The 23,413-nt window shown below is 42.7% G+C and overlaps 1 protein-coding gene across 3 annotated transcripts in view; it reads right to left on the minus strand.

The window, feature by feature from the left end:
* Nucleotides 1-1,098: 1,098 nt before the first annotated feature.
* Nucleotides 1,099-23,413, minus strand: part of LOC118777408 (tyrosine-protein kinase JAK2-like) — a 65,097-nt gene continuing 42,782 nt past the window's right edge. For 2 of the 3 annotated variants that reach the window (XM_036528264.1, XM_036528263.1), the window contains exons 7-24: nucleotides 22,376-22,495; nucleotides 21,642-21,799; nucleotides 20,333-20,444; nucleotides 18,619-18,805; nucleotides 17,077-17,201; nucleotides 11,716-11,850; nucleotides 11,137-11,224; nucleotides 9,977-10,104; nucleotides 9,087-9,225; nucleotides 8,067-8,218; nucleotides 7,577-7,727; nucleotides 6,648-6,784; nucleotides 6,005-6,194; nucleotides 5,660-5,784; nucleotides 5,161-5,333; nucleotides 4,634-4,751; nucleotides 2,934-3,047; nucleotides 2,686-2,793 (exon numbers count right to left, since the gene is read on the minus strand). In XM_036528264.1, the coding sequence (XP_036384157.1) occupies nucleotides 2,686-2,793; nucleotides 2,934-3,047; nucleotides 4,634-4,751; nucleotides 5,161-5,333; nucleotides 5,660-5,784; nucleotides 6,005-6,194; nucleotides 6,648-6,784; nucleotides 7,577-7,727; nucleotides 8,067-8,218; nucleotides 9,087-9,225; nucleotides 9,977-10,104; nucleotides 11,137-11,224; nucleotides 11,716-11,850; nucleotides 17,077-17,201; nucleotides 18,619-18,805; nucleotides 20,333-20,444; nucleotides 21,642-21,799; nucleotides 22,376-22,495 (2,460 nt within the window). Of the gene's footprint in view, nucleotides 2,794-2,933; nucleotides 3,048-4,633; nucleotides 4,752-5,160; nucleotides 5,334-5,659; nucleotides 5,785-6,004; nucleotides 6,195-6,647; nucleotides 6,785-7,576; nucleotides 7,728-8,066; nucleotides 8,219-9,086; nucleotides 9,226-9,976; nucleotides 10,105-11,136; nucleotides 11,225-11,715; nucleotides 11,851-17,076; nucleotides 17,202-18,618; nucleotides 18,806-20,332; nucleotides 20,445-21,641; nucleotides 21,800-22,375; nucleotides 22,496-23,413 lie in introns of all 3 variants that reach the window. The other variant, XM_036528262.1, reaches the window with a different exon arrangement.

Here is a 23,413-nt window from a genome sequence, read left to right on the forward strand (position 1 = left end):
AGAGATAAGAGTTTACTGAGAAAGCCCGTCCTCGTGCAATCTTTCGATTAAGCATGACCTTTGACCTTTGTCTCCCCACTGATGTCCTTTTGATGAACTCATCCTCATAAAACAACCACCAAACTCCACCTCTCCCCTTCCATGTGAGGCCAGAGATCATTTAATTGTGAGTGGTGACACGCACCTATGACAAATAGGTGGTAGCCTCATCGAGATGGGCAATTTCCTAAAAAGCAGGGTATACCTTACCACACCGCTCTGCCAATTGCATTCTCAGCCACAGGTGACAGTGCTCCTGTTCATCAAATTAAAGACTACCACAACTACATGCTATCCACTGGATGCCCATCTCTCTTCCTGCCCTTTCTCATCAATAATTTCCTTTGCGTTTTAAAGCATTTTAACAACTTCTGATTGCGTTCTTTAAAAAACGCATGCAGTAGAATCCAATTAATGAACACATACAGTAGGATCCAATTATCAGTAGTGAAACCATATCTGAATGCAGGCAGCTGCAAGGCTTATTGATAGTTTATATAGTGCTACTACTAAGAATGTAAATATGAAGCAGTCAACAAGATTAACAGACATCCATGTTACACCACAATTAAAAACTAGCTCAGGCCACTTTATTTCTGCTCTAGGAGGGTCTGTTGCTAGTAGCAACTTGCTAGGAGACCCAAACAGCTTTAGGATAGAAAGGTTGCAGCTCTGTTAGTTTGAGTCAGTGGAACAGGTGTTTGTCTGTCCAAACGAATATTCACCATGCGCTAGAAGGTGGACATCTTTGTTCATTGTTTATTCTAGGATTGTGAAAACTTTAATGGAACTACAAAAATAACTTTTTTTTCTGTAGTTTCTATAGCTTCTGTTCCAAGGAATATTTCATTTGTTTTCAGTTCTTGTTTCCACTCCGTCAACAGTTCTGTTCCCTGGAAAACAATCGATACTATCGATGCTATCATTTACAATGAAAAGCATCTGTTTGGGCACTAAAAAAATCTCTACATATTCACTTGCGGTAATATATCATTTAATCTTGACACTGCTTCCACAAAAAATGAATTACAAAATTATATGTATATTTTACATGCAATTATGCAATATATTCAAAACAAGTTCTTCATTTACATTCAGTGGGTAAATACTGCGCAAATATAATCAGATGTGCATTTAGTGTACAAGATAAGAAAAAAAAACTTTTTCAGATCATATATTATTTGTGTAAAAAAAAAAACAAAAAAGAAAGAAAACTTTATGTTCACTTAACAGATTTTCTCAAGAGGTGGGAGCAGGGATGAATGCCAGCATTGCTGCAAAAAAAAAAAAAATAACAAAAGAAAGACATACAATTCAGGAAGACAAAAAAAAAAAGAATTTCAAAAAGAAAACATTTTTGCATAAGAAATTGCTCTCCCCTTTCGGAGCTGCTGTTCCAGCTGAAGTTCATGTTTTCGCTCAAGTGTGGGGTTGAGATGGCACATTACAATCAAAGGGGCGAGGCCCAGAGTGGACGCTCCGCCCCTCCCGCCCCGCAGACTCCGGTTGCACGAGTGCTAACGAACGCGCTGTCTCTCCTGGCAGATGGGCACTTGCATAGGTGCCGGAATGACCCAGGGCTTACTGTAGCTGAAGCTACAAGACCCTTCCCCCTCCAAACAAACAAACAAACATCACCCCCCAACAGATACAGAAACATACAAGCATACTCTTAAAAACGCTACCTATGTTAGAAGTACGTTAATGACGACTGATTACTGACCACTGACGTCACTGCTCTTCTCCCACCACAGTTCATCGGCTTGTTACCTAGTCTGGCCTTTTTCAAACAGCTTAGCTTCAGCTTGCATGATTCTACCACACTTTGTACATTTAACATGGTCATGCTAGGCAGAGCTTTAGCTACAGCATTTGCATTAGAGTAAGGAACAGTAAAAGAATACAGATCTTGTAAGAATTATGGAAAAATTATTTTCACTTCCTGCTCCTGAATCTTTCATGGAGCACAACTGAAACCCGCACTTGCTAGAATTAGCTAGTTTTATTTTTTTTTAGTGCTGCAGCCCGCAACACGTGCACACACGTGCACTCTCACACATGCGTGCACTCTCACACGCACAGACACGCTCACACACACACAGTCCAGCTTGCACAGCGAGCTTGCTGGTTACAGGCATTACTAAAAATAAATGCAATGCTGCAATTTCTGAAAATTATAGTTTTTTTATTCTTTGCTTCATTGCTGTGTCCATTCATTCATATTCCTGAAAACAGTCTGGCTTGCATGTTTGGAGAAAACAGATCGGACCGGAAGTCCAGGTGAGCCCACAGCAGCAGCTCCAGGACGCTCTCTGTCACCTCCTCGGACTTCTAGCCAGGGCTGAGGTTACTGAGTCAACGCGCTCGGGCAAAGTTTCTGAGTTAATCACTTGAGAAGTGAAGGACCTCTTCAGCCACCGCCTCCGGAGGAAACGCGACGTATCCAAGGGAACTTGACAATATTAACTGGAACGACAACCCAACGGCGTCAGATTATTTTCCCCCACAGCATAAATGCCATTACTTCCCCTTTGCAGTCTGCAATTTACGAAAAGAGATGTCCTCTCAGCTGGTGCGCGAGTCTCTGTGGGCACCACGAGATACTTATGAGCCAGTTGCTCTTGTCATTCATTGGAGGGGGTGGACTCAGCCGTCCGTGTTGTCCCGAAACACGTCCAAGCTGTGGGCAAGCTTTTTGAAAGATGGCCGCACGTAGGGCTCGTTGTTCCAGCACTCATTCATGATGCTGTAGATCTACAGACAGACAAACACAGGACATGTCACTGGGTTTATTAGAGCATCTTCCGCTCTGGTTTTTCACAGCCTCATTTATAACTCTGGATATTGATAGTGTGGTCCAATGAGCTGCGAGCATGACCAGAGAGCCTCCTCACCTCTGCAGGGCACCCCTCTGGCTGGGGCAAGCGGCTTCCTCGTTTCAGGAGGCCAATCAGGTGAAACACGATCAGCTGTCCCTGCTTGTCACTTCCCATCATGCTCATGAACACCTGCAGGCCAGACGAAGCAGAGAGTCAGTGAGTAACCACAGGATACAGGGGAAAGACGCTTCTCCTGCAATAAATATTTAATTCCTCTTTCTTTACGTAAGAACATAACAACATATTATGATGAGAACAGGCCATTCGGCCCAACTAAGCTCACCATTACAATTAGAGAGAATCCAAAACTGCATCAAGTCTGGACCTGAATACAGCAAGGGTCTCTGCCTCAACTACCTGGCAACCTATTCCATGCATTGATAACTCTTTGTGTAGAACAGTACTTCTTTACATCAGTGCAGAACTTACTCTTCACTAGTTTCCATTTATGTCCCCTTGTTCTACAGACTGAACTCACCCTAAAAAAATCTATTATGGTTAACCTAATTGAGTCCTTTTATGAATTTAAAAACCTCTACTGGATCACCCCTAAGTTTCCTCTTGCTAAGTCTAAATAGGTTAAGTAACTTGAGTCTTTCCTCATAGCTTTTATATTTCATGCTTTTTCAAGAGCCTCAATATCTGTCTTATAGTGCGGTGCCCAGAACTGCACACAATATTCCAAGTGAGGTCTGACTAAAGCATTGTATAATTTCAACATAACCTCTTTAGATTTATAATCAGTACTTTTGGCTATATATTCCAACATCCTGTTGGCCTTTTTTACTGCTACAGCACACTACCTAGATCCTGTTAAGCTTGGGTCAACTATTACTCCCAAGTCTTTTTCAAATTGAGCACTTTCTAGTTTTTTTCCTCCCATGATTTAGTCTTGTCTAAGGTTCTTATTTCCCACATGCAAGACTATACATTTTGCTAAATTGAATGTCATCTGCCAGGTATCTGCCCACTTTTGGATGCTGTTTAGTACTTCCTGTATTACCTTAGTTGATTTGATACTGTTGGCTAGACCTCCTAGTTTTGTATCATCTGCAAACTTTACTACTTTATTACTAACCTCTGCATCCAGATCATTTATGTACATAAGGAATAGCAAAGGCCCCAACACTGATCCCTGCAGGACTCCACTTCGTACAGGACACTGCTCTGATACAATACCTCCCACAGTTACAGTCTGCTTTATATTAGACAACCAACTTCGAACCCACTCAATGATAGCTCCTGTAATTCCCGCAGATTTCATTTTCGCTATGAGCCTCTGATGCGGTACTTTGTCAAATGCCTTTTGAAAGTCCAGAACCAAGATGCATGGAAAAATACAGGCCTTTTTCAGTAATGTTTTGAAAAATGAAACTAGATGAAATCATATGGTATGTAAAGAGGCCTGGCAAGGTGTTGCCCCACTGTGGAGAAAGAAATATTGTAGATTCTTATATTGCATTGGACTACTACTCAAGGAGAAATTCACCGACTGAATTACTTTAAGTCATCTTTTGCGGTTTTACAAAACAACTAGAACCACCTATGTCATACATTTGTTCTGGCAACTTATATATTTGCCCAGTAAAACCAATAATCTGGATAATTTCCATTGGTGAAGCCTTTCTGTTGGCCCATACAAGTGTAAATTTACTGCACAAATCCCTGGTCTCCCGTGAAGCCTTCTTCACACACTGAGTGTGACAGAGACTCACCGCAGGGGGGCTGCAGGTCTTGTCGCTGTGGGTGAAGAGCTCATACAGCACCACTCCAAAACTCCAGATGTCTGACGCCACAGAGAACTTGCTCTCCGTCAGGGACTCAGGGGCGTACCTTTCACACATCAAACACACAGGCAGTCAGCATCTCACCTCTATTTACTGACGGCATGGTTTACCAATGTCATGTTTCTGACAAGAATGTTGAAGAAGAAACTCACAAAGGCTATTGACTGTATGGGCGCAAATCCTCATTCATAAAGTTCATTTGCATCATATGTCATTATATTAAACAATAACTTTGTTTACAAAGCCATAATTAGACCCTTAATGACAGTCAACTTCAGTCCACCCAGTTCTTCTCAGGCCATGAATGCAGGGGGAAAATCACTATATAAATACCAGTAAAAAAAAAAAAAGTCCAAAAAACAATATAAAACATAAGAAAAGTCATATATGATAATATGAGCATTACATTATGAATAAAGATCACCATGACCATAGAGTGAATACAGATGTCTCACCAGAAGATGGGGCTTTCCCCAGGCTCCTTCACTGTATAATACTCCTTATCTTGGGGCAGGACTTTGGTCAGGCCAAAGTCCCCAATCTTCACTCTCAACTCACTCTCCACCAGGATGTTCCGAGTGGCCAGATCTCTGTGGATGTACCGCTTGGTTGCCAGATAATCCATCCCCTGCATAGACACATGTGAACGTTCACTACTGACTGGCTTCCCCTCTCACTACCAACTGGACAATGGGTTAATGCAGAAAATCAGATATTAATCAACTCAAATAAGAGATCAGAGATTTAAGTGCAAAACACTCTGAAGTTCAAGCGCCGGTCATGATGGATGTATTGCTCTCAAACATTACAAGTAATCAACGGAAGTCAACAGATTAATGAAGGGGTTAGAAAAAACACCCACTACATTGAATGCAATAAATTAGCTGAGTGTGAGTAGGTGTGCTTTATGGCCCTGGGCTGAAGAGCTGTAAATAGAGAGGGCGCAGGCTCTACCTTGCAGATCTGAGAGGCGTAATGCAAAAGCTTCTTGTGATCAATCCTGTCCTTGTTCTTGATGAGGTAATCCCGCAGGCTCCCGAAGGGCAGGTACTCCATGATGAGCCGTAGGTTCCTCCTTCCTGCGTTCACAAAGGAGAAAGCAATGAGAAACTGTAACAGCAGAATGAGTGAGGTCAGTCTCATGACACTGTAACAGCAGTTTGAGTGAGGTCAGCCTGATTAGACCGTAACAGCAGTTTGAGTGAGGTCAGTCTCATGACACTGTAACAGCAGTTTGAGTGAGGTCAACCTGATTAGACCGTAACAGCAGTTTGAGTGAGGTCAGCCACGGTCCATTACCTGCGCTGTAACACACGCCCTTGTACTTGACGATGTTGTCGTGCTGGAGTGACTTAAGAATCTCGATCTCCCGCTCAAAGTCACGCAGGTGCTCGGCCGTGCTGTGCTGCAGCTTCTTGACAGCGACCACCTCTCCGGTGTTGTCCTGCAGGGGGTCGTAACGGCACATCTCCACGCTGCCAAAGTTACCCTGCGAGAAATTACCAAGTATCACTGTGGAGTGGAGGGCAGGGTGCCGGAGTAAGGGGCAGATCAGCCGTTACCCATACGTAGATTAAGCATATTGAATATGTAGAGAAATATGTTGTCCAGCCTGAGCATATAACTGCAAATATGATTAGAATACATTAATGATCAGAAAACATATCAAGATGGCAATAATTTACATATTTTAAACATTTTATTTGAGGTAAAAATATATTCTCAAAAATATATTTTAAATGTATTACAGTTTTGTATGGGTATTTATAGTAGCAGCTGGGAATGACGATGTTACACTCCTTAGGGATAAATGTTGCTGCGTAGTCTTTCAACATCCCATTTCAACATGACTTAAATTACTGTCTTCAGACACTTTGTCTACGAGTATGTCTTTCCAATAACTTACGCAAAGCACACACACAAACCCAGCTGAGACGGTTACCTTTCCCAGCTGCTGCAGGAAAATCAGATGCCGCTCTTCAAACTGGGCTGGCTCCTGGTTCTCAAAGGCACCAGTGAACCCAAACCCTCTGGTTCTGTTTGGCGGCTCTATGTCACTCTCAGCCAACAGTTCATAGTCTACGGAGAAGCAGGAAAAAGAAAACTAAATTAACCAAATCTATATTTTTAATAAATATTAATACAGTCTCTTGTATCAGCTAGTAAAGGAAAAAATTATGAATATTACCAATTAACTAATAAATCTGCAATACTGCACAAAGATGTTACCAAAGGTTGGGGGTTTAGAGCTTTATCATCATTATGGACAGAGCAGCATGACCTGTGAAACCCCAGCCGCAGCCATGCTGTGCCAGGACACTGCTCCCAGGGCTGCGCATTGGAGAGGACACAGTACCACAGCCTTATGCAACGTATTTGCGTAAGATTTCAGTAGGGTTCTGGGTTTCCTGTCCTCTGCTATTCCTTTTTTTGTCTCATTCTGATGTACCTTCCTCAGAGCTCCTTGTGTGCAGAAGTACACTGCTGTATATCCAGGTTCATTTGGTAACTAATTGTTTGTATGTATTAGCTAGGCCAGTCCCACCCCAAACATGCTTTTGTGTACTTGCAGGTAAAGGCCTGCAAATAAAAGCCTTACCTTTATTTGCTCTAACATGCATTGTGGTACTGGACAGCTTTACTCACATACGAAAAGCAGTTTTGGTGGCCAAAGATTCTATACACCTTTTGTAAGCACAAATATATGTACTTAAAAAAAACAAAGCTTTCCAGACCATGAACACTCAAAATGTCGGCTGACTGTTGCACTGACTGTTCAATGTCTATGAGCCAAAAAAAAAAAAAAAAAGAATAATGTAACAAGGGGAAGGATTGCTGCAGCTCTATCGCTCTTGTCTGATTGGCACTGACCAGGAGTGAAGAGGCTGTTGAGGTCTCGGATGATGGCGCGGAAGGAAGGCCGTAACATGGGTTCATAGTCCATGCAGCTGTTGATCAGATTGGCCAGCTCCGTCCACTTGGGCGCAGGGAGCTGATGTCGGTCCTCGTAGAACAGGTTTTTCTACAGCAGGGAACCACGGGTACAGATGTCAGATCATGCAGGGTAACAGAGAAAGCCCTACACGTCATGGCCATGCGAACTACACACAACTCTGAGGCACATTAAAGTCACTCAGTACTGTGTAGAAAGGAGAAACAACATAACAGCCTGACAGACAGCGAGAACAGAAAATAAAAACGAGACAGAAGAGAATGAGAAGAGAAGTGAAGAGCTGGAAAAATTGTAACTGAACGCAAAGCTACGCCTTTAGATTAAAGTTAAGGTTGCCGTCTGCCAAAGCTACAGCAGCCCTACCCTCCCTGTGAACCCTGGCGGACGAGGGGACGACCGCTCCCTCACCTTGGAGCTGTCGAGCGTGCCCAGAGGCTTCTCTCCCCCGCTGCAGATCTCCCACAGCGTGGTGCCGAAGCCCCACTTGTCTGTCACGAGGCTCAACTTCTTGGGGTCCTCTATACACTCCGGGGGAACCCACGGGATCCGCTCTATCAAAACTGGAAAAAGGGATAATGCAGTTAATAATTTTGGACAGTTCTGATTATTTACACCGTTGAGCAGTTCTAGTATTTGCCACTTGATCAGGATTGTATCTTGAAACCACACACTTCAAAACTATAAAAAAGGATTCAGAGTTATAATAAATCTGGATTGGGATTCAGTAATCCGATCAAACATTTAACCGTGATCGAATGCTGGTCAGGTTTTTCAAGATTTTAAGCACAAATCAAGGCTAATCTGATCTACAAAGACAGGATTGTTATGATCTTCTGAATCTTTTGAATGCTTAAATTCTGGATTTAAGCATTCAAGTTACAATATTGCAATGACATAATGTTTTAGGTTCAATGGAAAATTATATTCACACAAGACATTCTGATGGAAATAATTAGGGAGCACAAGTAAAAATACAGCACATAACATTCTAATTGAAAAGACTATTGGAGATATGATATTCATACAACACTTTTGCAAAAAAAAAAAAAAAAAACAATGTTTCATGAGTGTGATTTCAGCACTTTTCTGTAGAATTTGAATTGAGAGAAATCCGAATAAATCAGAATCACAAAAAGCAAGGTTACAAAATCCAGATCATATCTAAAAAGCTGGCCTCCACTGATCAACCCCTAGATGGTGGCGAAATGCAAAGTGACTTGCTCAATTTCGGCAATGATACTTTAAAACACTGCAAAGTCACCCTATGTGGTAACAAAATTAACTAAAGGACTGTCTTTCCTTTAGGGAAGTAGAATGAAATCACTGGGTAAAGGAATATTCATCTTCTCTGAGCCAGCATGCCTATCTCTGAGGAATATTCAGTAACAGGAAGGCGTGTCAGTGGGCCACAGGAGTAGGGCTGCTTACTCTCTTTGGGCAGCACTGTGATACTGATCCCCGGGTCACTCAGCTTGATGAAGGGGGGGTTCCCTGTCTTCCGGTCCTCCTCTCTGATCAGCAGGACATTTTTGGCACAGACGTTCCCATGGACAAGGTTTTTGTCCTCCTGTGGGATATGAGAGGAATGGGCGAGTTTAGCTTTGCAGAACAAATAAACTGACATCTGCTCAATGGGGACAAGAACCCCTTGTGTAGAGGCCAAACCCCCACATGCTTGATGCCTCAACATAATATAAACCAAATAAAACATGGTAGCTGTGAGAGAAGTTCATATATTTGTATTTTAAGCAGTGTTCAAAAAATTCAAAACATCACCTGCTTTTGCCCTCATTGATAACAAGGAAAATCATTTATGATCTTGGATGTCTAATATATGATGGATGACTAATATAATGTGTTAACTGTACTGAGCCTCTACAGAGGCAACATGAGAACAAACCTACTGTACATCACATAGACACACAGTTTCCTACAGTGACATAGGATGCATCACACTTGACACCAGGTATTTGGACGTTTAGGTGTTGATATCTAGGCATAGTATATGTGCAGATTCGCGGAACTACGATGTAGTTCATACAGGTAGTCTTGAGTTGTGGTGTAAAATTGCAAGTGATTCAACAGTGCTGATGATCTTACGTCACCACTGAAGGGGGCAATGAGTGAAAGGCAAGGTTGGGAATCATGGCCTTGGAGGGTAGGAATGGCCAGATGACAGTGAAACTTAAAATAATAGCACCATGTCACAAGCACATTTAGAAAAATAAGAGTAAGGATGTTATGTGTCAGGGGGGAACTACACTGAAGGAGTACCTGTCGGCAATACCTCCTGACTGCCCCCAGGGGGTGTTTCTTACCAGGAACAGCATGGCCCATGCCAGCTGCTTAGCCACCTCAAGCTTCCAAGTGATGTTCACTGAGTTCTTGTTCTTCTTCAGGTAAGTGTCCAGAGAGCCAAACTTAACGTACTCCTGCACCATGATATCTGGAAATCAAGATTAATTGATTTTTAATGACACTGTAACCTTGCAGAGGTGGACTTATATGTGCATGTGTATTTTTACTGAAATAATCATAATATTCAGCACTATACATGTAGCAGGTATCATGTACAAAATTCAAATTCAATTGTCAAATCTGGCATAAGTCAAGGTACTCATACATCGAAGGTATCGCACTTCCTTGATGGGAAATAATATGGTAAGATTCTCTTGCTGTGGTTTACACTCAGTGCTTATGAATCACAAATTATGACAAAGCACACAGAACCAGGAATTAGCACCAAATATGTTCAACATTAAGTTTCCCAGAATTCCCAGGTGGCTTTCTGCTCAGTGACTCCCCGCTCTGACATCCATGTACAAATAATGTCAAGCATTTCTCACAGTGGAGTGGTGTCCTGACCCTTTGCCTGTCACAATCCACATGGAAGTGTCTGCTGAAGGGTTGCGGGAAAGATCAGATAGCAGGTCATATGGGTCAGTTTCTTCCCGTCCACTGATCTGCAGCAAACAGCCTGCCTGGTCTCAGTGCCATTTTCTCATCTCTCATTTATTACATAGCAGGTGACTGCTCAGCCACACACAGGCCTTCTCAAAACCGTAGGGACAGTAATGCTCAAGGTGTATCAGCTTTGGTGCTTAAAGCTGAGCAAATACCTTGGAGCTGATAATTATTTCAGGAGATTTATCTCAGGGCTCAGCTGTGAACGTGCCCAGCTCGACTCAGCCAGGGCGCCGGGCCCACGAGGCTACGCGGGCGCTCCACTTGGAGCAGGACAACGCCGCCGCACGCAACACTTTCCATAATCCTCCCCCCTGCCCCCTTGGCCAGTTTCCCTGGAAACAGCCACCCATCCCATTAGAGAGATACCGCCTTCGGTGGGGCAGACGACAGGAAGGCGGGACCACGGGCGGGGATCCAGGGAAGGACTCTCTCAGCCTGTTTGGGGGATTTCCAGAGCAGCAGGTGGGGTGAGAGAGACGGCTGGGTTTAATCAAGGTGGAGCCTCACTTACTCTCCTCCCCGCACACGCAGACACCGTAGTTCAGCAGGAGGTGCTTATGAGACAGCTGGCTCATCATGCTGGCCGCCTCGAAGAAAGACTGTGGCAAAGACAAAGAGACGGCTCCACTGTTAAAAAAATAACAGGGGCTCCTAGTCTCAAGTAAAGCACAATGCTTCCTGTCTGCATTGCTGTGTGCTGCCCTTACTTGGTGAATAATTTATCAAGACTAAATTATTACTCTTTGACATCCATATCAATATGCACACACTCCTGCAAACTTTCTCTTCTCAATGTCCATAAAAAGTTAAAATAAGATTCAACAAAGACATACTGTTAAAACACACAATATTAAAACTGAGACTGTCTAATGTTTGAGTTCAACAGCCTCAGTCTAAGTTCCTTCCCACCATTATAACTAACTGACACTCCACCGGAACCCATGCAGCAGGGTTATTTTAGCTTAGCTTTCTGAGATTACTGGTCAAAGCCCCAAATGTAATGGAATCAAAATACCAGTTCCTGGAACACACAGAACTCTCAGTGTACAGTAATGTCTTATATGAAGGTAAGAGCAGTTTAACCACAGACCTCTGAGAAATTGCGGTGTGCCTTTTCCAGGACCTTCACCACAACCTCCGTCTCATGCATCTGTCCATAGTCTCCAAGCTCCTTGCGGATTCCTCGGAAGATCTTTGTGAATGTTCCTTGGCCCAGACTTTCATTCTAAAATGGCACACACAACACACATTCTCAACAACTTGAAACACATTTGTTGACGTAGCTTTCATTAGTTGTGAGGAAATTATAGAGTACAGTAATATCTCTCTCTCTCACACACCTACTCTTCTTCCTTTTTGAATGAATTATTTATTGTAACCATGACTCAGGCTCAGCCTATCAAACCAAAACAAAGGTCCAAGAGACAAGGGTAAGGTTTCAGCATTTTCAAAAGTGCACAATTTTTAGTCAAAGTTTACAAAGTCAACTTAAAAACTCAGAATGTCGATTTACTGCACGAATCTCCTCTTTGGCTGAATGCATAAGACCAATGATCGTCTGTTAGGACTGGCTGTCAGGTCAAAACCCACATTTAGTAATGTCCTTCTCAAAAACCGCAACCACTGGATTGTTCCACCAGACTCTCAGTCTGAGTATGTATACTCAGAACATACAATGATGGAATCGGTCCACAAATATCTCGCAAGGTGCTGTAAGGAGGAGCCATATACACTGATGAGCCAAAACATTATGACCACCGGCCTGTCGCCTTCCCACCATTCATCCTGGTGCCATCAGTTCCCCAGGTAAATAGCGCACACGAACATGGCCATCCATGTGAAAGAAAACGGGATTCATCGGACCAGGCGACCTTCTTCCACTGCTCCAAGGTTCAGTTCTGACACTCACGTGCCCATTGTAGGCGCTTTCAACGGTGGATGGGGTCATCATGGGCACTCTGACCGGCCTGCGGCTACGCAGCCCCATACGCAGCAGGGTGCGATGCACTGTGTGTTGTGACACATTCCTCCCATAACCCTCAATAAAATATTCTGTGACTTGTGCCACAGTAGACCTTCTGTCAGTTCAGACCAGACGGGATAGGCTGCGCTGCCCTCACGCATGGATGAGCCTTGGGCGCCCAACACCCTGTCGCTGGTTTGTGGTTTGTCCCTCCTCAGACCACTGTCGGTAGGTACTCACCACTGCTGACCGGGAGCACCCCATAAGCCTTGCCGTTTCAGAGATGCTCTGACCCAGTCGTCTGGCCATAACAATTTGGCCCTTGTCAAAGTCGCTCAGGTCTTTACTCCTGCCCATGTCTCCTGCATCCAACACGTTAACTATGAGAACTGATTGATCGCTTACCATCTAATCTAACCAGACCTTGACATGTGCCCCTGTTTGGAGATGATCAACGTTATTCGGTTCACCTGCGAGTGGTCATAATGTTTTGGCTCATCACTGTAGATCCCTCACAGACAAATCAGGCCCTTTAGAGTGGAGGAGGAGAGGAAGAATTCAGAAAAAAGAACAGTATGTGTTCTAAGAAAAAGACGTAAACATTCTAATGCTTTGTGAGCCTCACTGCAGGGGCACTGTGCACTTAAGTTTCTTACAAATAGTGTATGAACAGAATCACACTGCAGATGCACAGAGGCAAAATGGTAGAGGATCCACACAAGGAGAGTTTTGCTGATCTGGCAGGGCATTGCTTAGCAGCAGATAACAGTGCTGACTGGCACCACCAGACAAGAGCCTGTTAGAGGCTAAATTATCTAGTGCATCGTTTTAAAAAAAATTTAGGAAAGTATCAAATTGTTAATGAGGCACTTCAGGCTTAGAATGCTAAGAATGTAGATGTGGTTAAGTGCGTTGAGAATGAGAGTGCGCTAAAGAGCCATGGAGCAGCTTTGGGCATTCATTTACCCAAGAATTCTCATACAGGCAGTGATGTGTGGAATGGCAAGAAAATAATACAGGTGCCATTAAAGCTGCAAGATAGCATGCCAGGGAGTATACAATTCCCTGGGCATATAGAAAGCACAGGGAATACAGAACTATGACTGACAATCCACAGCTCAACAGGGGGTGGACTGAGAACACCAAGACAGAGAGAGGAGAAGACCCTACAGCTTAGATGAAGGGAGTGTCTAACTGCTACACTACACTCAAAATTTGGGAATCTCAGATCCACAGAAAAAAATGATCCAGCACTCCAAGCATTCATCACGCGGCAGTATAACGTAATAATTAGCTACCATTGAATTACAGGAGATTATTTGGCTTTTATATGTCTGTAGTTTTGTGAATGAAACTAAAAGCCATTCTAAGGCTAGGTGGGAGGTAAGGAGGTAAGTTTGATAACCACATCAGTAGAGACGTTTGCCACAACTGGGGCATGTAAATATACAGTTTGGGAAACCGACCAAGTTCCGACAGACACAACCACTGAACAAGTGCCTTAAAAAACCAAACAAAGATGTGCCACAGCTATGGAAATGTTAGCCACTTCAGAAGAGATGGCTTTAGGATAGAAAACATGGGAACAATGTGCTGTTATACTCTCAGGTGCACAGAACCACCAGCCCATTATAACTTTACCTTTTGTTTCTGTCAAGCTAACAAAATTGCCTCAAAGCACACAGGAAATCCTTCCATTGCATGTTAATGCAGACAACAAAATCCGCAGGATAAACTCCGAGTAATCAGTCAGTAAGCAGTCAGTGGTACCAGTAAAATGCAATTCTTTGGCAGTACAATAATTAAGGAGGGAACAGAGGAGAAATTGTGTAATGTTAAACTGTACTGTCTTCATAAGAACTGAAACTACACTTTTCCAGTTCCCACACCCTCACTGATTTCCTACACTTCCATACAGAACAACTAAAATAACAATACAACTGGAATTCCAGTATTCTAGCCAAGAATAACCAAAGGTTATGGAAGGTGCTTCATTTATTGGCTGTGTGCGGTGGGAGAACCAGCCTAACTTGTGATATAGATGGCCAGTGAACTGCAAAGATTTACCACAAGAATATGATCCAATAACATCAACTATCGTTTATGTAAGGACTTGTTGGAAGCTGCAAAATGTTAATTTATGCCACACCAAAACAGGAAACAGGTGACGTAAAAGCCAAAGGAGTGGATACTGCCCTGCAGAGTGCAAAGCTTCTGTATGAGTTTGAAGTGTGGAAGCAATAGTGAGTTCTCATTACCGGTGTATGCTTAGATCACTCACAGTGCATTATTTGTGTTTCCTGCCTCTTAGTCAAGTTTATTCATTTATTATAAGACAAATCTTGAATTTTATTTAAAACAATGTGGTACCAAATAAGTAATTTGATAAATGCCTTTAACTACACAGTATCGTGAAACCACAATGTCTCTCCCTCTGGAAAGACTTGTGACCTAACCCCCCCCCCCCCCCCCCCCCCAAGGACCACACCAAACTTGTTATGGAGGGCGGATTCAATTAATCAACATTATGAGCACTCCTAGCGTGAGACCAATGGTCTATTTTCAAATTAGTTATGCAGAGTAAAAAAGGCAATGACGCACACACCTAATATTGGATACAAGTACGCAGTAACAAAGAGTCATTTTAAGGGAAGAAAAGGAATTTGCTTAGCTTAAACGCTCCCGAGAGATTACCATTTGATGAAGACCATGTTTGGCTACACAGTGCCCTTTCATAATAAATCGGTGGAAAAATTTAAACAATGTGCATATGCATTCCCTTTCCTTTGGCTTAAATCAGTTATGCACCCATATGACGTTGCTTGACCGCTGGTTTTCTCAGAGCAGTTAATATACACTATTTTCTGGGCAAACTCAAAATCCATCTGCTGAATTACGACACTGCTATGAATCAGCCCTGAGGTGGCCATTAATGTGATGAACACCATAACAAGCACTTAACGGGAAGAAACACAGGAAATTAGGTCAAGCAACAGTTCAACTGACACTCTTTAAATACCTATTGAGCTAATAACAACCTCTCTCAGGCCAGTGAGCTGGCACATGATACACAAGACTGTTTATATGTTATCAGAAGAGGCATTTAAATTCTAACAAAGACTAAGGTGAAAATAAGTTATGCTTCATATCTCAGCTTGTCCAAGTTCTGGTTCAACTTTTTCCAGGTGGTGCACTTAAAGACTTACAACAGTAAGCCAGTTGTAAAACAGCACAACTGTTTAGCGAGGGATGCAATAATATGATCCAAACAGTTTTTAATCACAATTTCCAAGGTAAAGTGTTAAAATAACTCAATTACAGCTGACATTCAGTCAGCATTAATGACAGCCCTCACCATGTTTTTCACAAACATCAACTTTGTGTGTCAAGTGGGCAGTCTCACATATTTGTTCTTTGTATATCTGGCTTTGTATTGCACTGTACTGTTCCTGTCTTGAAAAGTCATTCTTGATATACACTGTCAGTTATGTTTTAAAACACAGGGTTGTGTTTGTCATTAATCCTTTTCTGTCAGTGGTCACACGAGCAAAGGAGCATACCACATTACTGCAACTAATACAGCCATTATCTGTCTGCTGCTCAATCCCCCCTGCGCCTGCAGCGTTTATTAGGTAGCTCATCAGCTGTATTAATTCACTGTGTGGGGCAGAGACCTTCCTGCCTAACGTGCCCCTGAGCAACCCAGATGAGTGACCCAGATCCTCATGATCAAAAGGTCAGTGGCTGATGATTTCTACCTTATTTTATGGAAACAATTAATAGGGTTTAACCTGGGCCCAGGTCAATGCCCACTGACGCTGGGGAAAAAAACAGCAATGGGGACAGTGGAGGTAAATGGAAGATAAATGTCAACCAAGTGTAATTCTTAAAGAATGTGAAGACATAATGGATCTAGACAGACATTATGCTGAAGCAGTAAAAAAGGAAAGGGGATGCTGAGATATACAGCAAAAGGACTGAGTATGACTCACAGGAGTTTGTATCAATGCTTTGGAATGGCTTCATCAAACCACATTTACAGGACCATACGCAGCACAACACTATAATAAAGAAACACAAGCTCTTGTAAAAGTACAGGGAAGGGGAACAAGACTGGTCCTTTGTAACATGAGTCGAAGACTTAAGACACGTCATTGCTTAGGAAGCTCAGGGGGGATCTGATTGAGGTCTTTACGTTTTTAACTGGGGTTTATGAAGTGAATTAAAGACGACATTTCAAGTTGAATTATATAGGCAAAATAACCAAGTTAACGTTCACTAACTTTATACTGACACTATAGTGGAAGCACATCTCTTGAGTTGCTCAAGACCAAACTTTATAACTCTTATAAGAATCTGGAGCCAATCAGACCCAATTGAAGTAGACACTTTGGTCTCCCTGAAAGATCGCTTGCGTTGTACATTGCGTCCTTGGAAGAGGACGAGGAACAAAAGGAAGAGAGGGAGGGAAAGGCAGAAAGCGCTCACAATATCCAGGTCCTCCTTCCTGATCTTGTGGAACACCATCTGGCTGATGTTGTGCCTCTGCAGGGAAGGGGACAGTGGCACCTCTGAGCCCTGGCTCGTCCTGCACACCAGGAGGTTGGACTTGTCTACAGAGGAAGGGGACAGGGGAAAAGAGGTTACAGCATGCAGATAGCATTTACATTCATTATCCCTTTGGAGATCCCCTTATTTAGACATTTGACTTCTTGTATGCTTGGTACAGTACTAAACCTTCCCTCAGGTTCATTTTAAAATACTTAAAGCTCCACTTCGATACTGTATTAAATGCAAAGTGAGAGGTAAAACATGGGTGTTTTTTCTGAAAACTTGTTGCTGTTTCAAGGCCACCAAGTGCTTATGAAAGAATTGAGAACAATGCACGGGTAATGCTAATGACGCAGGTGTAATTACAAATGACACTGCTTACAATGCTTGGTTAACTGATGGCGCTATGTGAGTTCACTTCAGGCGAAACACGTCCACCACTCTGCAGCTGAGAGGGTTGCTATGGACTAAACATTGTCTTGAACTGCCTACATTTAGATAAAATTCATTCAATCCACTTGCAAGTGCATCGCTTACAGTGAAATTATAGCAACATTGCTGCTGAGAATAAATAACCACACCACCCTAGTGATTCACAAGCACTCCATTCAAACACAATAGTTTTGATGAGACTTTATGTTTCATATTCATGAGACATAGAATTCTATAATGGATTCAACTCATTAAAGTACGAACAAAACTTTCACACATGTAAGGAAAAAATAAAAAAAAATATTTTTAGCATCTATAATTATGATTGCAAAGAACTCATCAGTGATAAATCTGTCATAAGCTGAAATTCTATTATTCTACCATCAAAAATAAAACAAAAGGAACAATTTAAAGAAACTATTATCTTCATTGCAATAGTAGCAAAACTACCAAAGTAAAATTACCCCAAAATATTACACTTCAGATATGACAAAAAATAAACAAATTCATCCCAACTGGTCACCTATCCCTATTTCAATTCATAATACTGAGGACACCAAAATCTCCAAACCCAAAGCAACCCAAAGCAAGAACGTGGGTTAGGACAGAGAGATGGTAGATTCAAAGGAGGAGAGGAAGAGATAGGGAAAACATGTGGTAGTGTATGTCAGGGTTATGTGTAATTATCTATGTGGAGCTTTACTTCAGGGCATGTGTTAGCACTGAATTTGGAATAGTAAAGTCCCGCTGTCATGTATATTGCATTGTGCTTATATTGTGTTGATCAAGGCACGCACCTGCCTAGCTCTATATTTGCACTGATGCATGTTCACATGTGGTTAGTGGTGATTGTGCAACTTTTAATGTCACTTTATTAGAAGCACTCTGCAAGCTGCTCTGGGATAGAGTCTCTGCTAAATGGGAACAGTGCAATAACGTAATGGAGATAGTGAGCATAACCAGAAAAAGGGAGTGAAGAGGCATGAAGAGGAAGAGGAAGAGAAAGAGAAGCGCGATGAGTGAGCGGCAGCGGCGCGGCTGCCTGACCTTTGGTCTTGGGCGGGCAGCACTTTGTGAACTGGAAGATGAAGCCGTCGGAGCGCACCGTCTCCTTCTGGTAGCAGTGCAGCAGGTCCCTCAAGCTGCTGAAGTTCTTCTTCGCCCCGCTCAGGTTGTACTCGCTTGTGGGCGTTTTCACGATCTGGCAGTGCTTGTAATCCACCACTCCATCCGACTGGGGCAGGCACAGACACAGTGGGGGACAGAAATCGGCAGAGGTTACGCCCCAGCGTCGCCTCGGTTTTTGTGTCACTTCTAAAGCCAACACTGTATCAGTTAAGACCAGGTTTTCATAGTAGTTTATTACTACAAACATTATAATGTAATGTTACAGAGTAACACTGAAAGGCCTAGTCTGAAGTTATTTAAATGTGTTATGTGTTAAAAGGTAATCACATAATACTCCACAGAAGCCACAACATCATTTATGATTTATTAAAGACCATAAATGCAAATATTTGGGGAGAGAAAATATGTCAAGCTGTTGGAGTATTCAAACATAAAAACACCAATCACTTAGCATTCATAACAGCACAAAGGTTAAATAAATGATTTTTCTGTCTCGTCAACATTCATATATGTAGAGCATAGACGCCACGCATGAACAACTGATATTTCACCGATTCATTTTCCTTGTCTGAAGTTGAGAGTGACCACAGAGCTCTTCAAACTGAGTCATTATTTACACAGAAAGAACCAGGCTTCCAACAGCAAAGTGCTTGTTTTCAAATGTTCAGCCTTAGAAGCTATAAATATTCAAAGTTACAATTATTTTTAATGCACGTCTCTAGATGCATTGAGAGAACAGCGACCAGGGCGTCTATGAAATGAGGACATTTCATTAACAGGCAGGAAATAACACGTTCTCCCTCCGCACTGTTAACCTACTGTGCGCGGATGGCTGGCATTGATTAAAAGTATTACATGAATGTCATGTAGTTTTTTATAGCATCACAGTTGGGGGGGAGGGGGTTGGAGATGTCATGTCTGTATCAGAGATAGGGATGAAACGGTTACCGGTTTCACAGTAAACCGCAGTAAAATTCCCAACGGTTAGTATTACCGTTTCAAATTTTAATTATCATTAAAACCGCAGTTGATTACCGCGCTTTGAAAAACTCATTAAATACTGTGACAGGATGAAACGGTTACCGTTTTCATGGTAAACCGCAATGGTGAGTATTACGGTTTCAAATTTTAATTATTATTAAAACATTATCGCGCTTTGAAAAACTCACGTTAAATACTGTTTTCTTGTCTGCAATATGCACAAAGTGCAGTTACCTCTCATGGCCACATGGTGCCACCTTTAATGTTAATGCACATTTGATATGGTTTTCATATGTTTACATGTTTGTATTGGCTATGTTATTATTTTAATGTTTATGCAAACAAAAAGTGCATAGTGCTGCTAATTTTATTAGTGGTTTTCAATATAAAACTTGGTGTAATGATTTCAGTTTGTGTATCAGTACTTTTTGAACATTTTCAGCACATTTCAACAATACTGCGATAATACTGATAACCGTGATAATTTTGGTCACTATAATCGTGATATTAAATTTTCATACCGTTTCATTTCTAATCAGAGACAGAGGATTGCCCCTACTGTCTTCCAAGAAGCCTGAGGAAGGGGGGGATGCTGGAGGTTTCCCACAGTGCACCACTGCCCCCAAATCCCATACGCATGGGCTGGACCTACCTCCACGGCGAAGGACAGAAAGTACTTGTTGTAGTCCTTGGGGCTGCAGCGCAGGATGTACAGGCCTCGCTGGTTCCCCAGCCGGCGCAGCTTGTTGATGGCAAACTCCATCCTGTGGCCAGGAGGGGACAGTGCAGTCTGAGTCACAAACACACAGCCCCGCAGCGTAGCAAACGCAAAGGGGCCGTGCAGCACAGCTCGGCGGAGAGGGAGAGAAAATCAACCCTGAACTCAGCCCTCCCTGGCTACTGCATTCTGCCAAACACCCAAACACCACGCAGCACAGCGGGCAGCTGTAACGAAGCCAGCTGTAACTGGGCTAGCCTGATGTCTGATTCGGGAGAGGAGACCTGCTAATGCTTTTAAGACAGTTGGCTCCAGAGATCTCTGTGTTTCTTCCTGGGTCAATTACTGCTGACAGGAGGCCAAGTATGAATATGCGTTCATCATGGAAAATTACATTACTCACATGCTTCTTGGGGATTGTTTTCAATAGGAGCGATTTATGTTCCGCACTTCCCTGCACTTTGTATGTTCTGCCAATCAAACTATGATACTTGCAGCTTACAGCCCAACTTACTGGAATACTTCTTGCCATAAAGAATGAATGAATTATGTTCCAGTAAATACTACCTTTTGCTGTAATCTGCATTGAACATCCTTTTTCAATATGGAAAGTCATAATGCTTTCATTCATTACCGTTTCCTCTTTTAGGTATGTGTATGGGTGGGTTACAGTCGAATGTGGGAAACTGCTTTGGTTTAAAGAGAAGACAAAAAATAGGGAAGTCCTTGTTCAGACGACTGGGAAATCCACCAATGATCAAAAGGAACAAAATCCACAGATTAACACAAATCCTATTTATACCAATATTCAATATTTTGAAAGGGTAACGTCGAATCAACACCTGAAGCTGTCTGTCACTTGAGTCTGTGAATATGTGGGTCAGAGGCAGCTGAAAGTACCACACTTCCTTCCTCTCTCCTTGTCACATAAACTCCAATGTCACACAGAGGTCTTGATGAAATGCCTGAGCCTTTCACTGGGATGTAAAACCAATCGTTATCAGCCTTGGAATGGCAACATTTATGAATTTTATCTGCTTGATCAAAGCTTTTTGTTGTCTGTACTTGAGAAACTCTGCATAAGTTAAGCACATGCAGTAAAAATGAGGATGTGGCACAGCTTCTTGCTAAATGCACTGCTCTTATCTGTTGTGATGATAGCATCATCTTGTGTGCTTTCATGGAAAGGGATCTCCACCTCACTTTGCACTTTAACAATGTACACGTTTGAATGTATACTCACGAAATGGGTCCATGGCAGTAGCTGTTGATACCCTCCAGAAGCCTAGGGGGCGCCACTTCTTTACAGAGGTAGTGGTGGGCATCTGCTGTCAGACGGTAGTACCCATCAATAAGGGACACGAAAGACAGGGCCTCTGCGAGGGAAAGGAACTCCAGCTCCTGTAGAGCGGAGCAAAGACAACAGGCAGGGTCAAGAATGCGCCGCACAGAACTGTCACACAGCTGTTTGCAACATCTGCGATGGTGTTTGCACAAAAGCAAATCCCACTGGAACACAAAGTCAAGTTCCGTTTATCTTTTTTTTTTTTTTTTTTTTAATGTTCAGTCCTTCTCAACCTATTTCCATGCAAATGAAAGCAAAGTCAGGGTGCAATGCAGGAAGAAGCAGGGCAACTCAGTGGAAGCGGCTGGAAAATGCTACACATTGCACAAGAGTCAGCATTGCGACATCTCTCCAAAGCCTTGATGTGCCATCATTTCCTGGGATTAGAATAGTTAAAACCCTTGATTTCTGAGTGAATGAAAACTGGGTTTTGGCATGAAAATCGTTTACATGTTTACAGCGTTTGAAAAACGTAGACATGTTTATAAAATGTAAATATTTGAATTTCAAAATTGCAGAATGCCATATGAAAAACACTAGACTGTAATTCCAGGGCTCTTGAGTATTTGTTTCTAAGAGGAACTTGAATAAAATTCTGAAAGAAGGGTGAAGGAAAGTGTGTAATAGTGTACCAGTGTCTTGCTGTCCTGTCTGTTGATGGTGACGATCTGGCTCTCGCTGGAGCCATCTTTGCTGGCCTGTTTGATGCTGATGTCGATGACCTCTGGGAAATCACAGTACGTCTGCAACTCCTGAGCAGAAATCAGGACAAAACTTCAGTGACATTTTGAACAAAACACTATGAACACAAATGAATATTTGCTGTAGCTGTGACTCGGTGATCTTACTGTAATACCTCAAACAACTGAAAAAGACCCACTGAGATCAATCTTTTAACAGACATGGGGTTGAGGGATATACACTTATGCTACTGTGCAACACACACTGGAGGAACTACATTTGAAAAGTGCCTGCTCATCAGAAATGGGAGTGAGAATGTCATTGGTGATTTCATTTTGGCAGGAATTTTACCAGCAGAGCTGCAGTTTCTGTCAGAAACCCAGAGATTCCACCATTCAGGTGCAGTGGTGACCCCATACAGTGCAACCTTAAAGGGACAACAGGTAGACAGCCTCTGGGCCGGTGCGTAAAACTCCGCTGAGCATAAGCCTCTTAGAGCAGTGACATCCTAGTCCGAGTCCAACTGACACAGGAGCAGAGCTGGGCGTGAGTAACCCTGCCTGTTACAGCAGTCTGCAGCCCTTAGGACCACTGGGCCAGTGTCAGCACTGGGCTACTCCGCCTTCATTACAATAGGGCAGCAGTGCAGCAATGTGGTGAGGAGCGAGGCTTGTAACCAAAAGGTTGCTGGTTCAATTCCTCACTGGGGCACTGCTGCTGTACCCTTAGGCAAGGTATTTAAACCAGAATTGCCTCAGTAAATATCCAGATGTGTAAATGGATACCATGTAAAAACTGTAAACCATGTAAGTCGCTGTGAATAAGAGTGTCTGCTAAATGACAATAATGTAAAATGTAATATAATGCAATAGTAATGGAAATCCAACTGAAAGCCTGGGGCTTGTGTTGAAGCTGCAGCAGATCAAAGCAGCAGCACAATGCCAGTCTTTCTCCTTCCCGCAGACGTGCTGCCCCCGCCTCCTTTGTTC

Source organism: Megalops cyprinoides, chromosome 5 (genome assembly GCF_013368585.1).
Source record: "Megalops cyprinoides isolate fMegCyp1 chromosome 5, fMegCyp1.pri, whole genome shotgun sequence".
Taxonomy (NCBI): Eukaryota; Metazoa; Chordata; class Actinopteri; order Elopiformes; family Megalopidae; genus Megalops; species Megalops cyprinoides.